Raw genomic sequence first — 27,704 nt, forward strand, 5'->3', positions numbered from 1 at the left:
GGTAAAGGTAAAGGTACCCCTGCCCGTACGGGCCAGTCTTGCCAGACTCTAGGGTTGTGCGCTCATCTCACTCTAGAGGCCGGGAGCCAGCGCTGTCCGCAGACACTTCCGGGTCACGTGGCCAGCGTGACAAGCTGCATCTGGCGAGCCAGCGCAGCACACGGAACGCCGTTTACCTTCCCGCTGGTAAGCGGTCCCTATTTATCTACTTGCACCCGGGGGTGCTTTCGAACTGCTAGGTTGGCAGGCGCTGGGACGAACGACGGGAGCGCACCCTGCCGTGGGGATTCGAACTGCCGACCATGCGATCGGCAAGTCCTAGGCGCTGAGGTTTTACCCACAGCGCCACCCGCGTCCCTTATAAAAACCTAGCTACAGTTATTTTAGGGATGCGGGTGGCGCTGTGGGTTAAACCACAGAGCCTAGGACTTGCCGATCAGAAGGTCGGTGGTTCGAATCCCTGCGACGGGGTGAGCTCCCGTTGCTCGGTCCCTGCTCCTGCCCACCTAGTAGTTCGAAAGCACGTCAAAGTGCAAGTAGATAAATAGGTACCACTCCGGCGGGAAGGTAAACGGTGTTTCCGTGCGCAGCTCTGGTTCGCCAGAAGCGGCTTAGTCATGCTGCCCACATGACCCGGAAGCTGTATGCCAGCTCCCTTGGCCAATAAAGCGCCGCAACCCCAGAGTCGGTCATGACTGGACCTAATGGTCAGGGGTCACCTTTTACCTTACAGTTCTTTTGTGTTCCTTGTAATGTGTGGTCTCCCCAGCACGCCTTCTGCAGTGCAACTAGTCTGCAAATAGCCACCATCTTTTTCTTCCCTACAGGTATAGCAGGTTGTTCTCTTGGGCCTCCTCTCTCCAGACTGCCATCTGCAGGACCAGCAAGACTCTCTTCGTCTCCATCTTTGCAGTGGTGCTGCTTGCTGTTCTTTCCACCTTCCTCCTGGGCTTCTCCTTCCAGAAGCCAGCAGAAGGAGCCCCTGTTGGGACAGGAGATGCTTGGACATCCGTGCAGCAGCTGCTGTGGCCATATACTCGCCTCCAGCACCAAGCTCCACCTCCCGTATAATTCACTGGTGGGAGTGCAAGATGAGATACCTTTTGGACATCAAAAGATGGGGAGCCGTCCTGCCATGTGGTTTTCAATGGGCAGGTGCAAAGGGGTAGATAATACTTCAAGCTCTCTGAACTTTCAACATCATCCAAGGTCCCCATGCAGCTTACAGATACAGCATTTCGACGTTTCTGGAGGCCCTGCCCTTGCAAGTTATTTCCTGGTAATTCAGTTCAAAACGAAACACAGTTTGATGCTTTCTGGCACCTTCTGAATTTTTAAAAGTCCCTCTTCCCTCCCTCCCCCAAATTGTACCGAAGCTGCAAGCTCTTAGGAAACATGTTTTAGGAAACACTTGGGAGTGAATATAGTTTGTCCACAAACAGCTTACAAAGTAAGGTATTTATTTATTTTTCTGGAGGAAAAAATGCATCTGAAATGTTGAACCTATCGCAAACGTCAAGCTCTTATTTTATTGACGGGAGTGTCTTCGACTCAATAAAGTTCTTAAGCGGTGCGTGGCTTCTCAAGAGTACGTTAGTAGCTTGGTAGAAAGCAGCAGCTGGTACACGACGTCAATGAATAGGTGGTGGGCCTGCCTAATTCTCTCCATTGCTTCTTCGCTGCCAAAGTCCTTGATCAGGTGGTAAAGGGTGGAGTGGAATTCCGTGTCCTCTGCTATATTCTTTGAGAAGTTGTCACTTTCCTCGGTGAGCTGGAGCCTCTGAGCTCTCTGCCCGTTGAACATCAGGAGGGCCCATTCCTTATCCCATACTGGCTCTTTTGTAAGGTGTTCGCAGATCTACCGACAGGACAGGCAGGAGTTGTTACAGCCAATAACCTGATGGGCTTGGAAGTAGTACTGTTTGTTTGTTTGTTTGTTTGTTTGTTTGTTTGTTTGGAAAAATGAGGGGCTGGAGGGTGGCACCAAATCTTCCTTTTTCAGAGGGGCTAACCTGTGGGACAGGACGCGGGTGGCACTGTGGGTTAAACCACAGAGCCTAGAACTTGCCGATCAGAAGGTCAGCGGTTCGAATCCCAGCAACAGGGTGAGATCCCGTTGCTCGGTCCCTGCTCCTGCCAACCTAGCAGTTCGAAAGCATGAAGTGCAAGTAGATAAATAGGTACCACTCCGGCGGGAAGATAAACGGCGTTTCCGTGCGCTGCTCTGCTTCGCCAGAAGCAGCTTAGTCATGCTGGCCACATGACCCGGAAGCTGTACGCCGGCTCCCTCGGCCAATAAAGCGAGATCAGCGCCGCAACCCCAGAGTCAGTCACGACTGGACCTAATGGTCAGGGGTCCCTTTATCTTTAACCTGTGGGACTCCAGCTCCCATTGGCCCCAGCAGCATGGCCAAGGGTTGGGGATGATGGGGACTGCAGTCATCTGGAGGGGATAGCCCTTGAGCTGGTGGTGTGTAGCAGTCAGGTTTCAGTTGCTGAAGGCTGAAACAAGCTTTGCACACTCACACTCTCTGCTAGGTGTCAGCACTGCCATCCCCTAATCCCTACATTCTAGGCCAGGCATAGGCAAACTCAGCCCTCCGGATGTTTTGGGACTACAACTCCCATGATCCCTAGCTCACAGGACCAGTGGTCAGGGATGATGGGAACTGTAGTCCCAAAACATCTAGAGGGCCGAGTTTGCCTATGCCTGTTCTAGGCATTCCTGTAGGCTTCCTTGTCAGAAAGCTATGCTAAGAAACCGCCACCCCCCACCTGCCCTATTGCTGCAGTCCAGAACCTGGACTGGTACAAATTGCTCCCCCCCCCCCCCCGCTTCCTGAAATGTCTCTTTCGAACACTTTCTATGGACTGATAAGCTTCCTCCTTGTATGTACCCCCTTAACCATCATTTCCCCCCAAAGCATTGTATACAGCCTGGCATCTTCATCGTTAGTGCTAACCAGGTTTGCTCTTGTAACCAACCCGAAAGCGCCTGATTAATGTGAATTACAGCACTGATGCAGATATGTAATGCTATATAAAAGTAAAGGTACCCCTGACCGTTAGGTCCAGTCGCGGATGACTCTGAGATTGCGTGCTCATCTCGCTCTATAGGCCGAGGGAGCCGGCGTTTGCCCGCAGACAGCTTCCGAGTCAAGTGGCCAGCATGACTAAGCCGCTTCTGGCGAACCAGAGCAGCTTACAGAAACGCCGTTTACCTTCCCACCAGAGTGGTACCTATTTATCTACTTGCACTTTGACGTGCTTTCGAACTGCTAGGTGGGCAAGAGCAGGGACCGAGCAACGGGAGCTCACCCTGTCGTGGGGATTCGAACCGCCAACCTTCTGATCGGCAAGCCCTAGGCTCTGTGGTTTAGACCATAGCGCCACCCACATCCCTCACGTAATGCTATATAACCATGGTTTAAACCAGTGTTTCCCAAACTTGGGTTTCCAGCTGTTCTTGGACTCCCATCATCCCTATCAAGCAAGACCAGTGGTCAGGGATGATGGAAATTGTAGTCCAAAAGCAGCTGGAGACCCAAGTTTGGTTTGCTTAACCCTGTGTTTCCCAGAGTGCAAAGGGGAAGCCAGGCACCATTCTGATCCCTGATGCAGGGTTAGCGATGATAGCACACTGGCATCAGCACTGGGTGTCTATGTCCAAATTCTGAGAGGGCAAAATGCCTCTACCAGGTGGTCTTCCCTGCCTGCCTTGCCCCTGACCACCAATGGCTACCTACCTGCACAGGAGATGAGGGCAAGGCACATGAAAGCTACCTGCTCCTGTTTGTAGAATGCAAGGAGGGAGCTTGAAAACGAAACCAAAAGTAGCACAGCCCATACGTACCTTGAAGACCACATTTTCCTCTCCGCTCAGCAAGTTCCACTTGCTCCAGCTGAAGGCAAAGGAAGATGCGATGAGTGCCATTTGCTGGTAACTGGTGATTTCTGCTAAAAGTGTCTAAAAACAAGAAGATAGAAACAGAAGACTGAAACACCTCTCCACCTGAAAGCGTTCGACATTGTCTCTCTTTAATGAAAGGTGGGATCTTGTGCTCTGTTAAACTCGATGCCCCGAGATCAATAAAATCAATGTTGGCCATCGCTCTCAACATGAGGCATGAAAACACAAACCACCACTCTATGTTTACTTGTTATAACAGGGAACCAGGCAGAGGGCCTTCTCGGTGGTGGCACCCGCCCTGTGGAACGCCCTCCCATCAGATGTCAAAGAGAGCAACAACTACCAGACTTTTAGAAGACATCTGAAGGCAGCCCTGTTTAGGGAAGCTTTTAACGTTTGATGCATTACTGTATTTTAATATTTTGTTGGAAGCCCCCCAGAGCGGCTGGGGAAGCCCAGCCAGATGGGCGGGGTATAAATAATAAATTATTATTATAACATGCAAAGACAGGCTCCGGCGGATTGAGCAGACAGGACCAATAGTGGGTCCAGTGGTCAAGAAGGTGGTTTCTGTACACGCTGTAGAAGGAAGTCAAGGGCAGATGGGGCTCATCAACCTGGGAATGGAGCCCATCTAGGAGAAGGAAAACTCTGACCCTAAACCTCCACTGCCTTTTGGGGTATCTTTGGGAGAAGAAAAGGCTCGGGAGAAAACCCTATACAAATCCTGAGTGGAGTCCCTAAGACAGTTGGAGGGCACCTTGTACACCAGCTTCCAACAATTCCTGCAGCCAGGCTGCTACTAAATGTCTTGCTCTGCTTTTCACATCAGTGAGGCTGAGATGGGGGTCTTCTCATCTGGGCACCCAAAGACCTCCGTATACACTGCCTAGCCTTGCACCCCCGGGAGGTCACTTCAGTTTGACTTCTCCCATGGAGGTACGCTCCATTGTCTCTCGAGACAGACAGATGCCAAAAACATATAAAGGCAAGGAGGATGGGGCAGAGCTGCAGGAAGCTCTGGCCTTCCAGGTTTGGCTGGGCAACAATTCTCACCACCCTTGGATAATGGAGCCATGCTGGCTCAGGCTGGTGGGGCTACAGAAATTCATATCTACCGTATTTTTTGCTCTATAAAACTCACTTTTTCCCTCCTAAAAAGGGAAAATGTGTGTGCGTCTTATGGAGCGAATGCAGGCTGCGCAGCTATCCCAGAAGCCAGAACAGCAAGAGGGATCGCTGCTTTTCATGCGCAGAGATCCCTCTTGCTGTTCTGGCTTCTGGGATTCAGAATATTTTTTTTCTTGTTTTCCTCCTCCAAAAACTAGGTACGTCTTATGGTCTGGTGCATCTTATAGAGTGAAAAATACGGCAAGTTCTGTATTCTAGCACAGAATATATTTAAATATTGGGGGGGGGGGGTTTCAATGCACGCATTTCTCAATGTATTTTATCCTAAAATACACCCTTCAAAATGCATTTGGTTCATTCTTTATAAAATCCATTGCAAAATCCATTCTAAACACGAATCAGCTCAGATTGCTTAAGAATGCTGAATGGGTGCAATTCTCCATCTGTAGTTGAGAGTTTGCATAATTTCCAATGATAAAAGGTAAAGGTAAAGGGACCCCTGACCATTAGATCTAGTCGTGACCGACTCTGGGATTGCAATGCTCATCTTGCTTTATTAGCCAAGGGAGCCGGCGTACAGCTTCCGGGTCATGTGGCCAGCATGACTAAGCCGCTTTTGGTGAACCGGAGCAGCGCACGGAAATGCCGTTTACCTTCCCGCCAGAGTGGTACCTATTTATCTACTTGCACCTTGACGTGCTTTCAAACTGCTAGGTTGGCAGGAGCAGGGACCAAGCAACGGGAGCTCACCCCGTCATGGGGATTTGAACCGCCGACCTTCTGACCGGCAAGCCCTAGGCTCTGTGGTTTAACCCACAGCGATACTTTAGGCTAAAGTGCCTTCTCCACTCAAGGTTCGTTTTGACCTTCCTCATCATCTATTTGGCAGCTCAGCTTTTCGTTTCCATTCACGCTTTTTTTGTATGCTGCCCTGGACTCTTCTGAAAAATGAGGCATTGCAACCCAAAGTAAAATATGAATGGACATTTAGCCCTGGTCTCTTACCTTTTTGTTGATGGAGACGTACTTAGGAGAGTATTCCTCCGGGAAGATGTTCATTCCAGCCCTCTTCAGAGCAATGGTGAGAGCCAGGGGGCTCATCCACACCCCTCTCAGGTCAGAAAGAAGAGTGGTGTCTTCCATGGTGGTGATTCCAGCTAACATACACTGATTGAGCTGCCTCCGGGAGCAAAGCAAGGGTTATCATCAGTTTGCTGCCATCATGCCGTAAACATCTGGCAGCCAATGCACACTTAGAATCATAGAGTTGGAAGAGACCACAAGGGCCATCGAGTCCAGCCCCCTGCCAAGCAGGAAACACCATCAGAGCACTCCTGACATATGGTTGTCAAGCCTCTGCTTAAAGACCTCCAAAGAAGGAGACTCCACCACACTCCTTGGCAGCAAATTCCACTGTCGAACAGCTCTTACTGTCAGGAAGTTCTTCCTAATGTTTAGGTGGAATCTTCTTTCTTGTAGTTTGGATCCATTGCTCTGTGTCCGCTTCTCTGGAGCAGCAGAAAACAACCTTTCTCCCTCCTCTATATGACATCCTTTTATATATTTGAACATGGCTATCATATCACCCCTTAACCTCCTCTTCTCCAGGCTAAACATGCCCAGCTCCCTTAGCCGTTCCTCATAAGGCATCGTTTCCAGGCCTTTGACCATTTTGGTTGCCCTCCTCTGGACACGTTCCAGTTTGTCAGTGTCCTTCTTGAACTGTGGTGCCCAGAACTGGACACAAGTGCTCCAGGTGAGGTCTGACCAGAGCAGAATACAGTGGCACTATTACTTCCCTTGATCTAGATGCTATACTTCTTCCTCTACCCTCCCAAATAGAAGATGGAAGGGCACTTTCCACCTTACCGCAGAGAAGGGTTACTTCTGGAGTATAGGGGAATATCGCATTGCCAGCTGGCGAATCTGCAGCATGCCCAGTGCTGTTAAGACTCCAACTCCCATCAGCCCCAGCGTAGCAAGGCCACAGGTCACAGATGATGGTAGTTGCAGACAGGCAACACCTTGAAAGCCACAGATTCCACATTCCTGGCTATTTTCAGAGAGGAGCCGGTGTGCCACATCCTTCTCTCCCAGAGTCTCTGATGTGGGCAAGGATGCAAACAAGCCCACGACAGAAAGTCGAATGGAGAAAATAGTTCTGTTGTGGCACAGCGGCAAAAGCAGCTGAAAAATGTACTGCCAGCCAATTCAGGACCCCTGACCGTAAAAAGATACAGGTGGCCACCCTGTACCTAACTTTACATTGCAGATGTAAATAATAAATTTAAGAACCACTACGCAGGTGGCACTGTGGGTTAAACCACAGAGCCTAGGACTTGCTGATCAGAAGGTCGGCGGTTTGAATCCCCACGACGGGGTGAGCTCCCGTTGCTCAGTCCCTGCTCCTGCCAACCTAGCAGTTCGAAAGCACGTCAAAGTGCAAGTAGATAAATAGGTACCACTCTGGCAGGAAGGTAAATGGCATTTCCGTGCCCCAGATTTGTCTGCGACTGGACCTAATGGTTGGGGTCCCTTTACCTTTTACCAATCAGTATGCAGGGCAGATAGGATATACATGTTGGCATCTATCTGCCAGGGAAGCACAGGCCACTGGGAAGCTAAACTCTTGCAATCCCTCCCCTGATCACACACCTATTGGAGATTGTGCATATTGGCTGGGAAATGTGCACAATTCCCCCTTTATTTTATTTTATTCATTTATTAAATTTGTTTGACACCCTTCATCCATAGATCTCAGGGCGGTTCACAACCTAATGGACAGATTATGGGCACGTTCTACATGAGGCCTGGTGAATGTGCACAATGGCCGGCTGTTATGCACATTAACCACTCAATGTACTGGGTAAGAAGTTGGGTAGAATTGTCCCTACACCTATTTTTCCTTGTATGGCCACAAGTAAAAGGGCTAGAGGAATACTTTTTCTTAAAAAAGAAGAAGAAAGAAGTAAAGTTTTTATTTTTAAAAAGACCCCTGAAATATCCTGCAACCTCTACGGCCCTAAGTCCCATTGCATTGTGCAGGACTTCCTTCCCAGTTAACATACCGACGGAATTGGGCTACAGGATGTAGCTGCGTACCTTGATTTGAATCTGAACCTCAGCGAAGGTGGTGAGGATGGTGAGGAAGGCTTCGTCGGTCCCATTGGGCCGCAGTTCCCACGACTGGTAGGGCATGTTGAGGTGAGCATCCTGCATCAGTGTTACGGTGAAGAAGCCGTTCATTTTGAAAGCGATCTCTTTCTCTTGCATGTTGTACACCACATCCCCTATGTCATCCGTTCTCCAATATTTCGCTTTCAAAGGAACAAAGGAAGAGGGTTTTGTTTGAGGAAGCGTGGTGCATGCTCTAGTTATCTCCCGCTTGGACTACTGCAATGCGCTCTACGTGGGGCTACCTTTGAAGGTGACCCGGAAACTACAACTAATCCAGAATGCGGCAGCTAGACTGGTGACTGGGGGCGGCCGCCGAGACCACATAACACCGGTCTTGAAAGACCTACATTGGCTCCCAGTACATTTCCGAGGGGACGACAGAGGACAAGATGGTTGGACAGTGTTCTCGAAGCTACCAGCATGAGTTTGACCAAACTGCGGGAGGCAGTGGAAGACAGAAGTGCCTGGCGTGCTCTGGTCCATGGGGTCACGAAGAGTCGGACACGACTAAACGACTAAACAACAACAACAACATTTCTGAGCACAATTCAAAGTGTTGGTGCTGACCTTTAAAGCCCTAAACGGCCTCGGTCCAGTATATCTGAAGGAGCATCTCCACCCCCATCATTCTGCCCGAACGCTGAGGTCCAGCACCGAGGGCCTTCTGGCGGTTCCCTCATTGCGAGAAGCAAAGCTACAGGGAACCAGGCAGAGGGCCTTCTCGGTGGTGGCCCCCGCCCTGTGGAACGCCCTCCCATCAGATGTCAAAGTGATAAACAACTACCTGACATTCAGAAGACATCTTAAGGCAGCCCTGTTCAGGGAAGTTTTTAATGTGTGACATTTTAGTGTATTTTTGGTCTCTGTGGAAGCCGCCCAGAGTGGCTGGGGAAACCCAGCCAGATGGGTGGGGTACAAATAATAAATTATTATTATTATGATACCCCAAAAGGCATGGAGTCACGGAGAGCATGTAGAAAGCTGCCTGATACCACATCAGGTGTCTCACTCATATAGCCCAGTAATGTCGGCTCAGACCGGCAGCAGCTCTCCGGGGGTCTCAGAGAGGTCTCACCTGAAACCTGTATTTGAGTGCTCTGTTGGAAGCCACCCAGAGTGGCTGGGGAAACCCAGCCAGATGGGCAGGGTATAAATAATAAATTATTATTATTATTATTATTAACCAGGTCCTTTCAGCTTAGCAGTGGGCAAATGCCAACCTGGAGACAAAACTGGACCGGGCACAGGTCCCAGCTTGACTCACGAGGCCAATCCCCCACTCCCCAGCCCATCTGCCCCACATGTGACAGCAGGAGTGGGGCAGATAGAGTTATGGCTGCAAAGGATCGACCAAGAACTGTGCATTCTCAATTGCTCCTTTTGCAAGTGGGGCTTGCTGTCAATGCTGATTAGCAAGCCCTGCTTGGATCAACGCTTACGGGAAGGCCGGAAGCTACAATAACAGCTTTGCACTGCTGGTCTGAATTCAAACTGGTGATGCAGAGGATATTATTCAGAAGGCAAAACATTACTCTGGGTCATCTGACATCGTTCTAATCTCAGCAACTGATGGGTGGGCAACCTTTAAAATGACCTGCAGGGGGTGGTATGGTCACTATCCAGCTCACTGGCCAGAATTTGTTCCTCACCCCCATTTTACTTGGCGATCCCCCGGGACAGAAACTAGCAAAGCACATTCTCTGCCATCCTTCCCTTCCCTCAAGATGTTCAGAACAAATGTTCCCCGATGTTGCACGTCTGACGCCTGCCTGTGGCACATGCAAAGCTGTTTCCCCCTCCGTTGTTTGCTCATTCTGAAACAGTATACAGTGGTACCTCGGGTTAAGAACTAGATTCGTTCCGGAGGTCCATTCTTAACCTGAAACTGTTCTTACCTGAGACAGTACTTTAGCTAATGGGGCCTCCCGCTGCCGCCGCAGCACGATTTCTGTTCTCATCCTGAAGCAAAGTTCTTAACCCAAGGTACTATTTCTGGGTTAGTGGCATCTGTAACCTGAAGGGTCTGTAACCCAAGGTACCACTGTATTGTTTCTATCCTTTTAATAAAGCATTCAAACGCACTGCAAAGTGTAGACAGAGGTTTTAGCTGTCTATCATCTTCACTTTACCGGAAATGCCTCTGGACATCATTTGGAGGTCTGGAGGGGAGGTGGGCAGGAGGTGCTTAACCCTTTTCTTGGAGGAGGTGTGCAACTCATACTGATTTCTACACACACACACACAGAGGCCTATTTGTAACCTGCAAGGCAGCTGGAGGTGAAAAATAATTGTATGGAGAAAGAGTGGCAGAGGAGAACTGACGGGGTGAGAAAGGGTTAAGCAATCCCGATCCGCCAGTTCTCCCCCTGCAAACGCTCTACCCCTCCATTGGCGTCACCAGGTAGATAAAGGCTGGAATTGAGCAACTGGTTGCATCAGCCGTTTATGGACGTATCAGACCTTTGGCATCCCATCTTGCAATCAGAGGTTCTTCGAAATAGATCACGCTGTCAAGCAGTCGGACTGTGAGCCCAACAGTCACGGAAGAAGGATCCTCGTTTTCGTCACATGTTGCCTCGTAGGGATAGATCTCCAAGCCTGTGTCCAGCACCTTTGGCAAAAAGCAGAAAAGACGCAACAGTCATGTTTGTTAAGAATTACTCAGTTGTCTACAGTTGTCTTTGATTTTGCAGCGTGAAATGTCACTGCGGTCTGAAAAATGGACCTATTTCACCCAGCGAGTCGGGCTCACTTCTGATTCGCATTCCCAAGCAACCAAATATATTTCTTGGCTTGGAAGTACAAATTTCAGTAGCCTGAGCCGCTCATTTCAGATGTGAGGGGCTAAAGCTCAAAACATTTTTCCCCCTCCAGATCAAAACTTAAGCTGGAGAAGAACCCAAATCTCCCTCCTCTGCCAAATTTCATTTATGAATCGCTTCCCGTGATGCCGCTTCACGATAACAGAACTGTGAAATCCACAATAAAAGGAATATATATAAACAAATCCTTCATATATAAACACGTTTTTAAAAAGAAAAATCTCATTAAAAACAATGAATTTCAAATCCAATACAGATACCAAATGAGATTTTTAAAATCTCCACTTAAAAGGCTGCTTAAAAAGTGAAATAAACTCTGAGTCGAGAGTAGATTTCATGCTCTTTATTCAGCTCATAGTGGTGAGGAGGAATGGAAGTTCCCCCAGAATGTCTCCTTTATATACATTATTTACACAATGGGCCCCACGTGATTGGCTAATTCCGGGATTCTCCTGTAGGCCAATCAGGTTGTGGATTCACTTCCACCTGGAGCTGGATTGGGTGGCTCCTGTGGACGAATCAGACTGCAGTATTCTGGATCCTATTGTTCTAGGACCAATCAGACTGCTGCATTTTGGATCCTATTCAACTCAGTACATAACAAAAAGGAAGGTTTCCCAACAGGCCTTGAAATGACAACAGCAAAGATGGCGCCTGTCTGGTACATAGTAGGAGGGAGTTTCAAAGGGTAAGGGGCCACCTAGTTAAAGGCCAAGTTCCTACGTTGGGCACAACAGACCTTCTGATAAGGCAGCATCTGGAAGATTCCCTCTCCTGCAGAGCACAGGAGACCATCTTTTCGGTATCCTGGTCCCAAGCTGTCTAGGAATTTGAACACCAGTACCTTGAACTCATTCCTCTACCAGCCCACCTGGCTAGCTGCTCAGAGAACAGTGTACTGGCTAACAGCAACAGGAGCGTGGCAGATGCCAGAGAAGAGGATTGAGGAGAAATATTAAGGGGAAATGCCTTTTTCCAGAATCCAAGTGTGCCAATAAAACATGGAAAGGATGTCTAGAGACCTGCGGAGCAATGTTTGATCCATTTGCAACATTGGAAGTTACTAGCCCTCATGAAGGGATGCGGGTGGCGCTATGGGTTAAACCACAGAGTCTAGGACTTGCCAATCAGAGGGTCAGCGGTTTGAATCCCCGCGACGGGGTGAGCTCCCGTTGCTCGGTCCCTGCTCCTGCCAACCTAGCAGTTCGAAAGCACGTCAAAGTGCAAGTAGATAAATAGGTACCACTCTGGTGGGAAGGTGAACGGTGTTTCCGTGTGCTGCTCTGATTCGCCAGAAGCGGCTTAGTCATGCTGGCCACATGACCCGGAAGCTGAACGCCGGCTCCCTTGGCCAGTAAAACGAGATGAGCACCGCAACCCCAGAGTAGGCCACAACTGGACCTAATGGACCTTACCTTTACCAAGTCTTCATGGATCTTCTCCCTTGCCTTCCACCCCCAACAACCCAGTATCCAACTAAGAAGGGCTCTTTTTGCAAGCAAAGCACAATTCTACTCATTTCCTCTTAAGATGAAACTCACTTCCACCATGGTCCAGCCTTTGACGAGCTTGGCTTGAGGCGGGAGCTTCAGAGCATCGAAATGGTAAACGCCGCCCACCGGCATGAACTGGTTCAAATCCACGACGTGCTCTTCCAAAGGTTCGGATTCGCTGATGCCGATGATCCGCAGGGATGAGATGTGAACTGGGGAGGAAAACCCCACCCACTGTTAGTGTACGCAAGTTTATGCATGCAGAGAAAAAGGGCACGAAAGGGTTGATTTGGGTGTGTTTGCCCCTGCAGCTGGTCAAGCGTGAGTCAGCAAACTTGTGGGAGTGAGACAGCACAAAATAAAGTACACTGTAAATACCCTTCTATTTGTGGCAAGTTAGCCTTTGGCTATAATCTGTGTTGGATAGCTACAGGGAGGATGTGTTAATGGAAAGACCTTTTATTATTGACCTTACTCAAACTGTCTGGGGCATAGGTAGGCAAACTAAGGCCCAGGGGCCGCATCTGGCCCAATCGCCTTCTAAATCTGGTCTGGGAATCAGCGTGCTTTTACATGAGTAGAATGTGTCCGTTTATTTAAAATGCATCTCTGAGTTATTTATGGGGCCTGCCTGATGTTTTTACATGAATAGAATGTGTGCTTTTATTTAAAATGCATCTCTGGGTTATTTGTACTGTTTTTGGGGGACAGGGAGCGGGTTGGTGTGGGGGATTCCCTGGTCTTGAATGGGGTAACTGTGCCCCTGAAGGACCAGGTGCGCAGCCTGGGAGTCATTTTGGACTCACAGCTGTCCATGGAGGCGCAGGTTAACTCTATGTCCAGGGCAGCTGTCTACCAGCTCCACCTGGTACGCAGGCTAAGACCCTACCTGCCCGCGAACTGTCTCGCCAGAGTGGTGCATGCTCTAGTTATCTCACGCTTGGACTACTGCAATGCGCTCAACATGGGGCTCCTTTGAAGGTGACCCGGAAACTGCAATTAATCCAGAATGAGGCAGCTAGACTGGTGACTGGGAGTGGCCGCCAGGACCACATAACACCGGTTCTGAGAGATCTGCATTGGCTCCCAGTACGTTTCCGAGCACGATTCAAAGTGTTGGTGCTGACCTTTAAAGCCCTAAATGGCCTCGGTCCTGTATACCTGAAGGAGCGTCTCCACCCCCATCATTCAGCCCGGACACTGAGATCCAGCGCCGAGGGCCTTCTGGCGGTTCCCTCATTGCCAGAAGTGAGGCTACGGGGAACCAGACAGAGGGCCTTCTCGGTAGTGGCGCCCGCCCTGTGGAATGCCCTCCCATCAGATGTCAAAGAGATAAATAATTACCTGACATTCAGAAGACATCTTAAGGCAGCCCTGTTCATGGAAGTTTTTAATATGTAACGCTGTACTGTTTTTAACACTTGATTGAGAGCCGCCCAGAGTGGCTGGGGAAACTCAGCCAGATGGGCGGGGTATAAATAATAAATTATTATTATTATTATTATTATTATTATTATTATTATTATTATTTGTGGAGCAAAATATAGTCTGGCCCCCCACAAGGTCTGAGGGACAGGGGACCGGCCCCCTGCTGGAAAAGTTTGCTGACCCCTGGTTTGGTGTGTTGAATGGGCACTCTGCATATGCCCCCAACCCACACATCCACCTATGCTGTGGTTCTAATTGAAATTGGCCAGCTATTGTTCATTGTTCCCACTTCAAAACAGCCAACCTCCAACTGTGCACTATTTTGAGGTTATTGTTGGGGAGGGCAGCCCTGGAAAAGCTGCTCTGTTTGGCTCCCAAGTTGATTCGGGCTTTATATACAAATAGAATCCTAGAAGTGTAGAATCAGAAGGGTCATTGAGTCAAACCCCCTGCAATGCAGAAATCACAGAGCGGAGAACAAACACTGGCCATGTTTGGCACGATACATTGACAAAAACATTGACTGCAAAGTATCAGTAAATATATTCCAGATACAGTCATAACTCGGAAGTCGAATGGAAGTCCGTTCGACTTCCAAAGCGTGGCTTCTGATTGGCTGCTGGAAGCTCCAGCAGCCAATCAGAAGCTATGGAAGCTCCTTCGGACGTTCGGCTTCCAAAAGGACGTTTGAAAACCGGAACACTCACCTCCAGTTTTCGATCGTTTGAGAACCGAGGTACGATTGTATCAGAAATTATCAGCTGCAATGACTGAGTTAAAAAGGCAAACATTGTTATTAATTACAGTGGTACCTCAGGTTAAGAACTTAATTCGTTCTGGAGGTCCATTCTTACCTGAAGCCCCACCACCTCGCGATTTCTGTTCTCATCCTGAAGCAAAGTTCTTAACCCGAGGTACTATTTCTGGGTTAGCGGAGCCTGTAACCTGAAGCATCTGTAACCTGAAGTGTCTGTAACCCGAGGTACCACTGTATTATTATTTATGCCCCATCCATCTGGTAGGGTTTCCCCAGCCACTTTGGGCAGCTTGCAGCATATACAGTGGTGCCTTGCAAGACGAAATTAATTCGTTCCGCAAGTTTTTTCTTCTTGCGAGTTTTTCGTCTTGCGAAGCACGGTTTCCCATAGGAATGCATTGAAAATCAATCAATGCGTTCCTATGGAAACCGCCTTCAGACCAGGTCCGGGGACAGTCTGTCCCCCGACCTCTTCTGAAGGCTGGGGGGGGGGGGGGACAAGGGCTTTTCTTCCCACCGCCAGCCTTCAGAAGGCTGTTCTGAAGGCTGGCAGTGGGAAGAAAAGCCCTTCTCCCCACCTCCCGCCCCGCAAGCTCCGGGGACAGGAGGGCTTTGCTGCCGACCGCCAGCATTTTAAGATCGCCCCGGGACAGCGGAGAAGTCTCCGCTGTCCTGGGAAGGCAGGCGGGGGGGAGCAAAGACTTTTGCCCCCCGCCGGCCTTCAGAAGAGGTCCAGGACCTCTTCTGAAGGCCGGCGGTGGGCGAAAGTCTTTGCTCCCGACGGCCAGCATTTTAAAAGCGGTCCGGGATAGCGGGAAAGCGCAGCGCAATTCCCTGCTATCCTGGACCGCTTTTAAAATGCTGGCGGTGGGGAGCAAAGCCTTTCGGCCCCCGCCGGCCTTCCTGGACCTCTTCTGAAGGCCAGAGGGGGGCGAAAGGCTTTGCTCCCCACCACCAGCATTTAAAAGAGGTCCCTGGAGATTTCCCTATGGGCTTGCTTCTTGCGAAGCAAGCCCATAGGGAAATTCGTCTTGCGGAACGACTCAAAAACGGAAAACTCTTTCGTCTTGCGAGTTTTTCGTTTTGCGAGGCGTTCGTCTTGCGAGGCACCACTGTATACAAACATAGTAAAACATCAAGCATTAAAAACTTCCTGATACACGGTTGCCTTTAGATGACTTCTAAAAGTTGTGTAGTTCTTTATCCCCTTGACGTGTGAAGGGGGGGGTGTTCCACAGGGACACCATCTCCTGGGGTCAAAGTATAATTGATGCCAGGGACGATGGGGAACTGGAGTCCAGCAACACATGGGCCAGTCCTGGGACAGCTCAGCTGGTAGAGCATGAGACTTTTAATCTCAGGGTCATGGGTTTGAGCCCAACATGGATGGGGCAAAAGATTCGTGCATCGCAGGGGGTTGGACTAGATGACCCTCCAATTCTATAGTTTTATGATTCCTTGACTACATCCTCATCTCTGCTTTAAACCGACACCATTAGTCAACAGTCAGCACACAGAAAGCTTGACTGAGTACCTCTGGAAACAGATTTCAAGATGCTGGAGCTCTTGTCAAAAACTTTGTTCGCACTCCCCTCCTCTTCGCTGGTGCTTTTCGTTTCCGAGATGGAGGAATTATGCAAGGCACTCTGAAAACAATAAACAAACACCTTGCTGCAGATGCTGGCCTGCTATATCCTTTGTTAGGGAAATTGTGGATGGGAAACTTCTCAGGGCACAATGAGGGCTAGGGTCTTGACTTCATCTCTGCAGTCGTTTTCAAGTAAACTTTACTAGTGCAGATTATCAGTACACAATTTACATGTCCAAAATATTAAGAACGTCCATATTTAAAGAACTATTTTTTTAATCTTTTATATAAAAAATAAACCATTTTACCATTACAGAGCAAAAATAAATAAATATTGTAGATAGATGTCAATGAAACTAAAAGGCTGCAGGTACTTCAACTGGTATCTGACGTTTTCTTATTTTGTTTAAAGCTTTTGAATTTTCCTTGAATACCTTAATTTCATGTCCACGTAGATGCACATGATCAGTTCCCTGCCCTGAAATTCCCAACTCTCCGTTGATGCAAGATACCAGGTTCCACTCACAAATACATCTGCTAAACCTCTCTCAAGGAGAGCCTCTAGTTTAGCAATATTTAACTTCCTCATTATATCAAATTTATTCATCCGATTTCTCTCTTTCACACACACACCTTGGCATAAGCCAGGTATTCCATCTAGACTCATGAAATATAGAGCCTGATCTCGTTGGTTTAGTCTTGCGTGCTCTTTTACATAGTTTAGTAAACACAACAGAAGATCTAAGGGTACAGAATATCTCTTGGAGAACTGTGGAAACCAGTTGGCAAAATGTTCCCCCTTTATTACACATCCCCAAAAGTGGGGGGGGGAGGGGGCCAGAATCTCACAGTGCCAGTACCTACTCCACTGCGTAATATTACCATGCAGGGTTATCCAATGAAATTTAATGGCAGGAAGTTCAGGGCATACAAAATAAAGGATTTCTTTACGCAATGCAAAACCGAAGACATGATGCGGCGAAGACGTGATGATAACTGTTAGCTTAAATGGCTTTAAAAGTGGGGGGCAAGGCTAATTCACATAGGACAGGTCTATCCATGGCTATTAGCCATAGCAAAATTGTTATGTACTGAGCTGAATCCTAGAACAATAGGATCCAGAATGCAGCAGTTTGATTGGTCCGCAGGAGCCACCCAATCCAGCTCCAGGTGGAAGTGAATCAGCAACCTGATTGGCCTGCAGGAGCTCTAGGAGGTTCACAACATAAAACTACAGTATTAAATTGCAAAGAACATAACAAAAATAGGAACAGAAACAAACCAATAATCCCCCCTTCTACAACACATTTAATTGGGCATTGGAGGTCAATCAGCCCAAAGCCTGGTTGAAGAGGAATGTTTTCACCTGGTGCCTAAAAATATATAATGAAGGCACCAGGTCAACCTTCCTGGGGAGAGCTTCCCACAAATGGGGAGCCACTGCAGAAAAGGCCCTGTTCTCATGTTGCCACCCTCATGGAGGAGGCACACAAACGAGGGCCTCAGAAGATGATCTCGGAGTTCGGGTAGGTTCATATGGAGAGAGGCGAACCTTGAGGTAAAATCTGCCACAGAGGCTTGGGGAAACTTCAGGGATAGATTTTTGGGGTCCACAGAAGCGGAGAATAAGGGGAAGTCCCTGCTGTGTGAGTGAAATGCCACGATGGAAACAACCGTACATTCCTACTACAGAGGCAATTTGCTTTGTAACTCTTGTCTCTTATCAATCTACCCCTTATCAGTCTACTACACTATGATGCCCTCTTCCCCCTCAGCCAACCCTTACCTTTAGGTGTTCTGTCTTGCTGTCCTGACTAACTTCTCCTACAAGCTTACGGCCCTTTTTCCCTTTCTTGACCACGCTACTCACGGATTTCACCGTTTTGATCGGTGGCATCTCCAGCTTTGGGGGCTCGCTAGGGAAAGTCCGGAAAGGGGACAAATGGTCGTAATGGGTGTGCAAGATGCGCACCGCCACATCGCAAATGGCCAGCGCCTTCGGGAGCTCAAACCCGTTCCATGGCTCCCTCTGGTCGTCGTAAAAGATCTGGCTGCGGAACCTGGTTGCAAAGAATGCAGACACAATTATGCACCACAAGAACGCTCTTACAAACTCTGACCCATCTCAATATCTTTCCCCCATCTATTTTGTAAATCTTGCGCTGGACCTCAGTGTCCGGGCTGAACAATGGGGGTGGAGACGCTCCTTCAAGGATACTGGGCCAAGGCCATTAAGGGCTTTAACTGTCAGCACCAACACTCTGAATTCTGCTCGGAAACGTACTGGGAGCTAATGTAGGTCTTTCAAAATGGTGTCATGTGGTCTCAGTGGCCACTCTCAGTCACCAGTCTAGCTGCCACATTCTGAATTAATTGCAGTTTCCGAGTCACCTTCAAAGGTAGCCCCACGTAGAGCGCGTTGCAGTAGTCCAAGCAGGAGATAACTAAAGAATGCACCACTCTGGCGAGAGAGTCCGCGGGCAGGTAGGGTCTCAGCCTGCGTACCAGGTGGAGCTGGTAGACAGCTGCCCTGGACACAGAGTTAACCTGCGCCTCCATGGACAGCTGTGAGTCCAAAATGATTCCCAGGCTGTGCACCTGGTCCTTCAGGGGCACAGTTACCCCATTCAGGACCAGGGAATCCCCCACACCCGCCTTCCCCCTGTCTCCTAAAAACAGTACTTCTGTTTTGTCAGGATTTCAAGATGCTTGAAACAGAGAGCATCTGGCCTTAACGAAAGAGGTTGGTGCTAATTCCTAGGTAACCATCATCTAGCGACTCCACTTGATCAATATGTCAAATGTTACCTGACCAGGACATGGGACCAGACTGTGTTATCATGGCTCCCAGGAGAAAAGAAAAGCTCTTCAACAAGCCCCCTCTCCTCTTCAAACGCTTACTTTGGAACTTTCTTGAGATTTGCCCAAATGCACAGTGTAACATTCTGCTCCTTAATGACAACCTCCATGTTCCCGCTTTCGGATTCTGCATAGCTGCTGGCTTCCTGCACGGAACATTGAAACGGAGAGAATTGAGGCTTGCCGTACAAATCAGTGATGCACACAGACCCTTCTTGAGAGCATTGGAATGACCAATGGGAGTTGCCTTCACGGAAAGAGAATCAGGAGTGAAAATACCTCAGTGCAATCTTACAGGAAGAAAAGCCATAAACTCTCCCAGAATTCTAACTGACATATTCTCAGGACCCTTGCAAATGATGCCACCCATTTTTCTTCCTATCATTGTGGTGCAATGAGTCAGTGCGTCAGGCTGTTAGCCAGAAAGTCCGTGGTTCGAGCCCTCCCAGGAACGGCTGTAGGCGCACAATTCCTGCATTGCAGAAACTCTACAGTTCTATGATTCTATGTGCTAACACCAATTACTTTGGGGTACTTTCAACACATTAGGTGGAGCAAAACCAAGTTTGCAAACCAAGGTATAACTGGCAAGTAGCTGCAGCTAATCCGGTCTACGATGTGTATTGCCCATATGATAATACAGGTTTCTAAACCCTTGTGCCCATACACACATTACATTTTAGGTCCGATTCAAACCAAACAAACCATAATGTGTGCATCAGCCCTCAAGACTCTAGCACTTCAGTTCTCAACCTGTGGGTCCCCAAATGTTATTGGACTACAACTCCCATCATCCCTGAGCTCTGGCCTTGCTAGCTAGGGTGATGGGAGTTGTAGTTCAACAACATCTGGGGACCCACAAGTTGAGAAAGGCTGCTCTAGCGGAAGGTGGGCTGGAGGCAGCTTACCTGACCTCCCAGGAAGTGAAAACTTGCAGCTTCCTAGGAGCAGGGAGGTGGCAGGGAGGTCTACACAGTGCAAATGCACCGGTGGAGGCAATCTGGCCTCCTAAAAGGTAAAAGGTAAAGGACCCCTGGACGGTTAAGTCCAGTCAAAGGCGACTATGGGGTTGCGGCGCTCATATCACTTTCAGGCCGAGGGAGTCGGTGTTTGCCCACAGACAGCTTTCTGGGTCATGTGGCCGGCAGGACTAAACCGCTTCTGGCGCAACAGAACACCGTGACAGAAGCCAGAGCACACGGAAACGCATTTACCTTCCCACCGCAATGGTACCTATTTATCTACTTGCACTGGCGTGCTTTCGAACTGCTAGGTTGGCAGGAGCTGGGGCAGAGCAACGGGAGCTTACCCCGTCGCAGGGATTTGGACCGCCATCCTTCCGATCGGCAAGCCCAAGAGGCTTAGAGGCTTAGACCACAGCGCCGCTGCATTCACAACCCCCCGGCTCTCCCACCGGTGGTAAGAAGCAACAGGCAACCTCAAGGATCTGAAATAATGCCAGCATCTGTTTACCCTCAGCATTTGTTCTGTGGCTGCGTTGTATTTGTCGTGAAGGAGAGACTGCAGTTGCTGGATGGTTTCCGTGTACTGCGCGATATGCTTCGCAGAGAGCTCGTGGAAAGGAGTGTCCATGATGAAAAATTCTAATTTCTCGATTAGCTAGGAGACATTTAAACTTTCTCCGTTAGTTGATAATAAATATTAATAATAATAATAATAATAATAATAATAATAATAATAATAATAATAATAATAATCTGCATGCTAGAGATCAAGGGAGAAGGAGAGGGGGTGGTTTTGCTCTCCTGTAGATTTGGCAAGGAGCAATAAAAACACAGTGTTGTGAGCGTCTTACACATTCATTTATTGCAGCAATTCTTCTGAATGCCAGCTGCTAGAAAGCACAGGGGATAGGAGGACACTCTTGTGTTCGAATCCTGCTTGCTGGTTTCCCACAGGCAACTGTTCAGCCACTGTGAGAACAGGGTGCTGGACTAGATGGGCTGTGGGCCTGATCCAGGAGGAACTTCTTAAGGTGTTATTCAGAAGCCTTTTCTCCCAAATGACAGAGACTTACTTCCAGCACCTGGTTTCCCTTTGCAATAACAAGCTGGATGTCATTATTTGGGTCTTCTTTCCACAAGCTCATGAAAGTATTGATATCCTGGGGGATGGTTGGGTCTGGGCTCCCATCGCAGCCTGTGTAGTGGTTCCACTAGGAGGAAATAAGACACAAAATACTCACTGTGGCGTAAAGAAGAAATCAATTAATAGGGAGTGAAATATACTCGGAGTCAAGGGTGGATTTCATGCTCTTTAATCAGCTCATAGTGGTGAGGAGAAATGGAAGCTCCCCCAGAATGTCTGTTTTATATACATTATTTACACAATGGGCCCCACGTGATTGGCTAATTCCAGGATTCTCCTAGGCCAATCAGGTTGTGGATTCACTTCCACCTGGACTTGGATTGGGTGGCTGCTGGGGACCAATCAGACTGCTGCATTCTGGATCCTATTGTTCTAGGACCAATCAGACTGCTGCATTCTGGATCCTAGTCTCAGTACATAACAGGGAGTTATCAAGGCAACTGGATAAACGTGTTTTATGCTTTATGGTGTCCCAGATTTGAGGTGACTGCCCATTTCCACTGCTGTTATAAACTTATATTTTTAACAGGAGGCTGCATGACATCTCCAGCATTTAAAATTTCGCTTTTGATTCCATTTTTTTCCCTTAAGGAAACCAGAGCTGAAGTATTCTATGGCTATTAACACTGTGTGATGAGAGACCCACGTCTACCTGAGCGAGAGCTCTGTATTTCGACTTCCACTGGGCCGCGGTCAGAAAGTTTTCCTCCAGAACATGAATTTCGGAAAGTTCAATCCCTCTGCGTTCTTGATCCTGCATGGAACATAACCAGGTTGGTCTTATTTTGACCTGCATGATAAGGAGCACCTGTCTGAAGAGCTATTTATTCAGCAATCCATAGCCTCAATGATGGGGAACGGATGGTCCTGTGACTGTTGCTGGACTACAACTCCCATCACTCCTGGCTCTTGGCCTTGGCGGTGCCTGCAGTGCTCCCTCAACCCATTACATTAGGCCTGAAACAAGTGCTCGGCTGCTTTATGTGCTTGGTTGCCCATGACAGCTTCTCCAGTTTGCAAATGTGGTCCCAGGTCCGGAAAGGTTGGCAATCCCTGGTTTGATGCAGAGCTGTTCTAAAGCTGTCATTGGAAATGTATTGCCAGGGACTGGTTGGAGGTGAGGTACTGATCACCAAGAGAAAGGGAGGTTGGAGACGGACTTGGAAGGAAGGATCCGTAAACTGGGAGAGCCTGCAACAGCCGGGAGATGAGAGCCAGAGGCAGGAGAAACTTCAGGATTGGAGAATGAGGAACAGGTGCAGGAGGAGGGAGAGAGAAGTCAGGCTGGTGTGGAGTCAAGCGCTTCCACATTTCCTGCTGATGCTCCGCTGTCTCCCAGGACCAGGAGAGGGCTGAAGAGGGAGGAGCAGAGGGAGGTTACACGCAGGCATAGTCTTCACCTGCTTGTGCGCAGCTCTGGTGGCGAAGATACATAAGCCAAGGTCTGGGGTGGGGTCCCTCTATTGCCACACCTGCCTCATTGGGGGCAGTGTAGGAGTAGCTGAGAGACATAGGACGGATGGACATGACTGTTCCTAACTTGTACTTCTGGCAATGAAGAGTTAGTTAGTTAGATAGATAGATAGATAGATAGATGATAGATAATTTATTACGGTTGGAGACCAGCTTATAAAACACACTTGGGGGTACAATCCAGAAGGAAAACAAACATTTAAAGCAATGTACAACCATTTAAAATTTATAAATGCGATAAGTGTATAGACACTTAAAACTTTAAGATAAGCTACCGCAGAAAGATGACCCAGAGTCACCCATGGAACCGCGTTTGGGGATTTTCTTGACAAACTAGATTGAGTCGGGGGATGGTCTGTGCCTACAGATCTGTACACAGAATCTGGCGACCATCCGTGTCGTCTTATGATCTTTGCTAACAAGAAAAGGTCGAATTTTTGCTTTTCCGGGAGGTCAGCAAACCTCACCAGCAGGGGATCAATGGTCTCACTACGCACCTCTTCATAAAAGGCATATCTAAAGAATAAGTGCTCTGGGCTTCCTATATCCCCCAATGAACAGGCGCAAAGTCTCTGAGCATATGGGACTTTTTAAAAGGCTCGTTCCAGGACTGGCGAGGGCAGAGCCGAGCTTCTGACGAGTATAAAAGCCCTTCTTGCATTTTTGGAGACGAGAAAGAAGAGATATGCTGCCAGTGCGGCTATATATCTCTTGATTTCTCCAATTTTATAGTCGGGGCACCTTGAGCAGCCCTGTTGTCTCTCGGTGTCTGTGATCCTTTGCCTGACCGTAGATTTTGCCTGGCCCAACCCCAGACTTAGAAGGGCTTGAGGGGCAAAACCCAGTTTCTGAAGGGTGTTCAGGACAATGAAGAGTTAATTCCTTCCTCTGGACATTCTTTGCCTGACAGCACCATGACATGTACCTACTCCTTAGAGCCACACAACAGGAGAGGGGGAGTCTGCGAGCCTGATACTTGTGCAGCCTTATTCGCATCCCATGAAAACCATCATCCTGTTATCCTGGTACCGACCACAGCCACTCGGAAGCAAAGCCTGGGGAAAGCTGCAGCTCACCAGTCTCTCACGAACAATATCCAAGGTTCAATATCTCAGGCAGAGCTAGGAATGTCCCTCCGTTGTCACCACCAGACAGTGTAGACAACAGATGGACGAATGGTCAGACTCAACCGAAGGCGATGTCTAACTTCCTCTGCGTGTGCACTAACCTTGGCCTCCAGTCGTTCCGTCTTCTCTCGTTCAATCCTTTCCTTTTCGAGTCGCGCAGCTTCCTCTAGCTCGGCACGTACTCGGGCCTGCTCTGGAAAAAAGGGGGGGAAACAGAGATTGTCAACAGTGAGACGGAAAGGAGTTTAATAATGGGAGCAAACTGTTGCACACACCGACTGTGTCAGAACATGAACACTTAGGATGAGGCACCGGCTATAGGATGAGAAAGTCATGGAAGCCAAATATCCAGAAACAGAAGGATAATGGAGCTTCCTGCCTTCTTACTCCACCAATTTTACAAGGGAACATGGTGCGAAATACGCCCTACCTACCTTCCTCCAGAAGTCTTCTTTCCTCCTCTTCTCTCAGCAGTCTCATCTTCTCAGCTTTGCTAAGCTTCTTTTTACCACCAGCAGACTGAATTTTAAAAAAGGGGAGGAACCATATATTACTATTTCTCAGTGCTTTTTTTCTGAGGGGAATGCAGGGAGACGCAAACCCTAAACATTTTGTGAATCTTTGTACTTTTGTCCATTTACTGTATTTATTTTCCCCGATTTGAACTATAAAATGGTGATTTTCTTGAGTCAAAAGGAGAGCACCCCTAAACATTTTTAGGGGGGGAAAGGACAGAGAGAGAGACAGACAGAGAGAGTGTGTCAGTAGCACAATTGGGGCTCAACTACTTTAGTCCCAATGTGGGGTAAGGATATTTATTTGTGGAACACAGTTTATCTATATTGCAATATTGCAAACAGTTTTGCCTAACAATTTAACTTGAAAGGTACTTCTACGGTTACCAGGAGCACTGTTTGAAAACCATCCATTTAGCAAGCTTCACTGAACAAAACAGGAGGAATTTAGAAGGAAAAGGAGGCAGTGGTTTTCCCTGTCCATTACTGAAACACACATCTCTAGATACAGAGTTGGTTTGTATGTGGCACAGAGCCAAAATAAGGCTTTAGTGCGGACAAACAAGGCTGCGGAGAAAGGGAGAAAACTGCTGCTTTGCTGCTGCTCTAGTTCCTAGTGCTGCTGTTCTGCTGTTTAGGAAGCTACGGTTTGCCTTTGTATACCATCCAAACCAAGGCTTGTGGTTTGTCGCATTCCAGACAAGCCATGAGCTTTAACCAAGGTTTGTTCTTTGGTTTACAGCAGGGGTCAGCAAAATTTTTCAGCAGGGGGCCAGTCCACTGTCCCTCAGACCTTGTGGGGGGTCGGACTATATTTTTGGGGAGGAAATGAATGAATTCCTATGCCCCACAAATAACCCAGAGATGCATTTTAAATAAAAGCACACATTCTACTCATGTAAAAACACCAGGCAGGCCCCATAAATAACCCAGAGATGCATTTTAAATGAAAGGACACATTCTACTCATGTAAAAACACGCTGATTCCTGGACTGTCCACAGGCCGGATTTAGAAGGCAATTGGGCCGGATCCGGCCCCCGGTCCTTAGTTTACCTACCCATGGTTTACAGGTTTGCCTACCCATGGTTTACAGGTTTGGCTACCCATGGTTTACAGGTTTGTCTGGAGGAGTGAAGCCAAACCAGGGCTTAGCTCACAGCAGTGCAGGAGGAGGAAGACTGGAAGCAGAACAATCTCCATTATGAGCATACCAGTTGACACATATAGACAGATATAGATATAGATATAGATATAGATATAGATATAGATATAGATATAGATATAGATATAGATATAGATATAGATATAGATATAGAATGACAGGATGAATTCCAGTGAAACAATGTGGATTGTCTAAGACCCAGAGCTTCTGCATATCTCTCCTAGCTAGGAGCAGCAGGTGGCTTGGATGAAGGACCTAACATTAGCAGTTTGGATGAAAAGCAAAGACTATATTGCATGTCGGAGCCTCCGTACGACCGAGCTGAAATGGCTATTCCTACGGCCATATCTTCGGAATCTCCTCCGATGGTGATTAATGACCTAAGCCTTTGCATGAGGCTTCAGGCATGCTCCCCATTCCGCAGAGTACCCAGACAGCAGCAGAAGAGACAGAAATATGTGCTACATTGCTACATTTATTTCTAAATATGCTGACAGAAAGAATATGCGCCTGCTCTCTGTGAGAGACAGAAAACGAAAGGAACAAAGAAACAGGAAACCAGTAACATCAACATCCGTCTCCCGTGAGACTTCCAACAGTCTGGAATGTCAACAGAGTCTTGCGACTCCAAGAACTGCACAATGGCATAACAGAAACCTAACATTGCACTGGGAGCTATAGCTCAGTCAGTAGAGCATGAGACTCTTAATCTCAGGGTTATGGGTCTGAGCCCCACATTGGGCAAAAGAGTGCAGGGGTTTGGACAAGATGACCCTTGTGGTCCCATCCAACTGTACAAGTCTGTGCTTCTGTGATTCTAGGCCAAGTATTTAGGGACAGGGTGACCAGGTAAGGTAGTTGGCAATGAACCTTTTTTAAAAAAAATGCTAATTGTAACCAAGGGAGGGAGAACATCCCATAAGTCCCAGCCAGCATGGCCAACTATCATGTAAAGCCAGCCTCCCTCAACCTGATGCCTTCCAGATGTTTTGGACTCTAATTCCCATCAGCCCCAGCCAGAGCGGCCAATCTTCAGGCATGATGGGAATTGTAGTTCAACAACATTTGGAGGGCACCAGCTTGGGAAAAGCTGATATAAATAATTGCCACCTTATAAATAATAACCACAACCTTTAACCAAACAGTTCTTGAACTGAAATATATTATTCACTAACAATATATATATTATTGATTCTGCCAAGTGACCATACAAGCAGTGTTTAATATAATTTCTCGCAGAAAAGCAGGATACAAACTTGAAATAATATTAAGCATGCAATATCAATACTTGGCATTTGGGCTGTTGTAACTATATGCAGTTGTGGCAACAATACGCAGCTGATCTACTGGACTACCTACCTAACTAGCAACCTACCTACCTTTTTCTTTTTTGGACCCTAAATGTTGCAAGGCAAAAGAAGAGAGAAAGTCAGAAGAAAGCAGGTATCATAAACAAACAGTCAAAACTGGAAATATATATACGTATATACCACGGGGGGCAGCAGCTAGGGTTGCCCTACGTCTGGAATATCCTGGACGTAGCTGGGATTTGGCTGCTGGAAACAGCGTCTGGTTGGAAACCGCTGAAACGTCTGGGGAAATGGACATTTGCCAACCCAAGTCGGAAGGCGAATTTCCTTAAAAATGGCTCAAAAAGCTCAACAACTTTTGTGTCCAGATTTTCACAATCCTGGCGGTAGCAGCAGGAGTAGGGGTGGGGGGCAGCACGCCCCAGGTTTAAACGAATTATATTTTTGATGTTTCTGAAGAATTTAAAGCATGCGTAAAATAAATTTTGATTTTTAATTTTCATGCATTTTTAATTTTCATAAAATAAAACATAATGAAGCCAATTGTCAAAGGATTCTTTAAAGCATTTTGCAAAGGGCAGATGAGGAGGAGATGGAAATTGCACTAAGGTTTCCACATATTTATTTGACTCGCACCTAATTTGGGTATGCAGATTTATGCTAATGACACAACCCACTCCTCCCCCCCCATTTTGATGTGGGTGCAAGCGGGGTGGAAATGGGTCCTTGCAAACCAACGGGGCTGCCTCTGCCCCCCTTCCCCCTCTCACCATCTCGCCTCCTCCTTCTGCTCGCCCAGACCGGGCGGCTGGAAAGTTGTTTACAGCCCCGCCCCTCTGTTT

General features: G+C 48.0%; 2 protein-coding genes across 6 annotated transcripts in view; one reads left to right on the plus strand and one right to left on the minus strand.

The window, feature by feature from the left end:
* The window catches only part of IRAG2 (inositol 1,4,5-triphosphate receptor associated 2), a 60,575-nt gene extending 59,002 nt beyond the window's left edge, over positions 1 to 1,573 (plus strand). The window contains exon 36 of the mRNA XM_077935608.1: positions 828 to 1,573. Within this exon, the coding sequence (XP_077791734.1) occupies positions 828 to 1,071 (244 nt within the window). The 3' untranslated portion in view covers positions 1,072 to 1,573. The remainder of the gene's footprint in view (positions 1 to 827) is intronic.
* Positions 1,089 to 27,704, minus strand: DNAI7 (dynein axonemal intermediate chain 7). 5 transcript variants are annotated; one of them, XM_077935317.1, is made up of 16 exons: positions 27,633 to 27,688; positions 26,932 to 26,949; positions 24,309 to 24,393; positions 23,976 to 24,067; positions 21,927 to 22,028; positions 21,213 to 21,341; positions 20,639 to 20,785; positions 19,208 to 19,311; positions 18,093 to 18,366; positions 16,253 to 16,364; positions 12,582 to 12,745; positions 10,679 to 10,829; positions 8,144 to 8,358; positions 6,047 to 6,217; positions 3,854 to 3,967; positions 1,089 to 1,858 (listed from the first exon to the last, which is right to left on the minus strand). In XM_077935317.1, exons 1-16 carry the CDS (start codon positions 27,633 to 27,635, stop codon positions 1,583 to 1,585), a joined length of 2,157 nt encoding a protein of 718 aa, XP_077791443.1. In that variant the 5' UTR covers positions 27,636 to 27,688; the 3' UTR covers positions 1,089 to 1,582. The 5 variants fall into 5 exon arrangements, with proteins under 5 accessions (XP_077791443.1, XP_028602526.2, XP_028602527.1 ...); XM_028746693.2 differs by lacking the exon at positions 26,932 to 26,949 and adding an exon at positions 27,043 to 27,144 and having other exon boundaries at positions 1,090 to 1,858; positions 21,204 to 21,341; positions 27,633 to 27,704; XM_028746694.2 differs by having other exon boundaries at positions 1,090 to 1,858; positions 18,177 to 18,366; positions 21,204 to 21,341.

Source organism: Podarcis muralis, chromosome 10 (assembly GCF_964188315.1).
Source record: "Podarcis muralis chromosome 10, rPodMur119.hap1.1, whole genome shotgun sequence".
Classification (NCBI taxonomy): Eukaryota; Metazoa; Chordata; class Lepidosauria; order Squamata; family Lacertidae; genus Podarcis; species Podarcis muralis.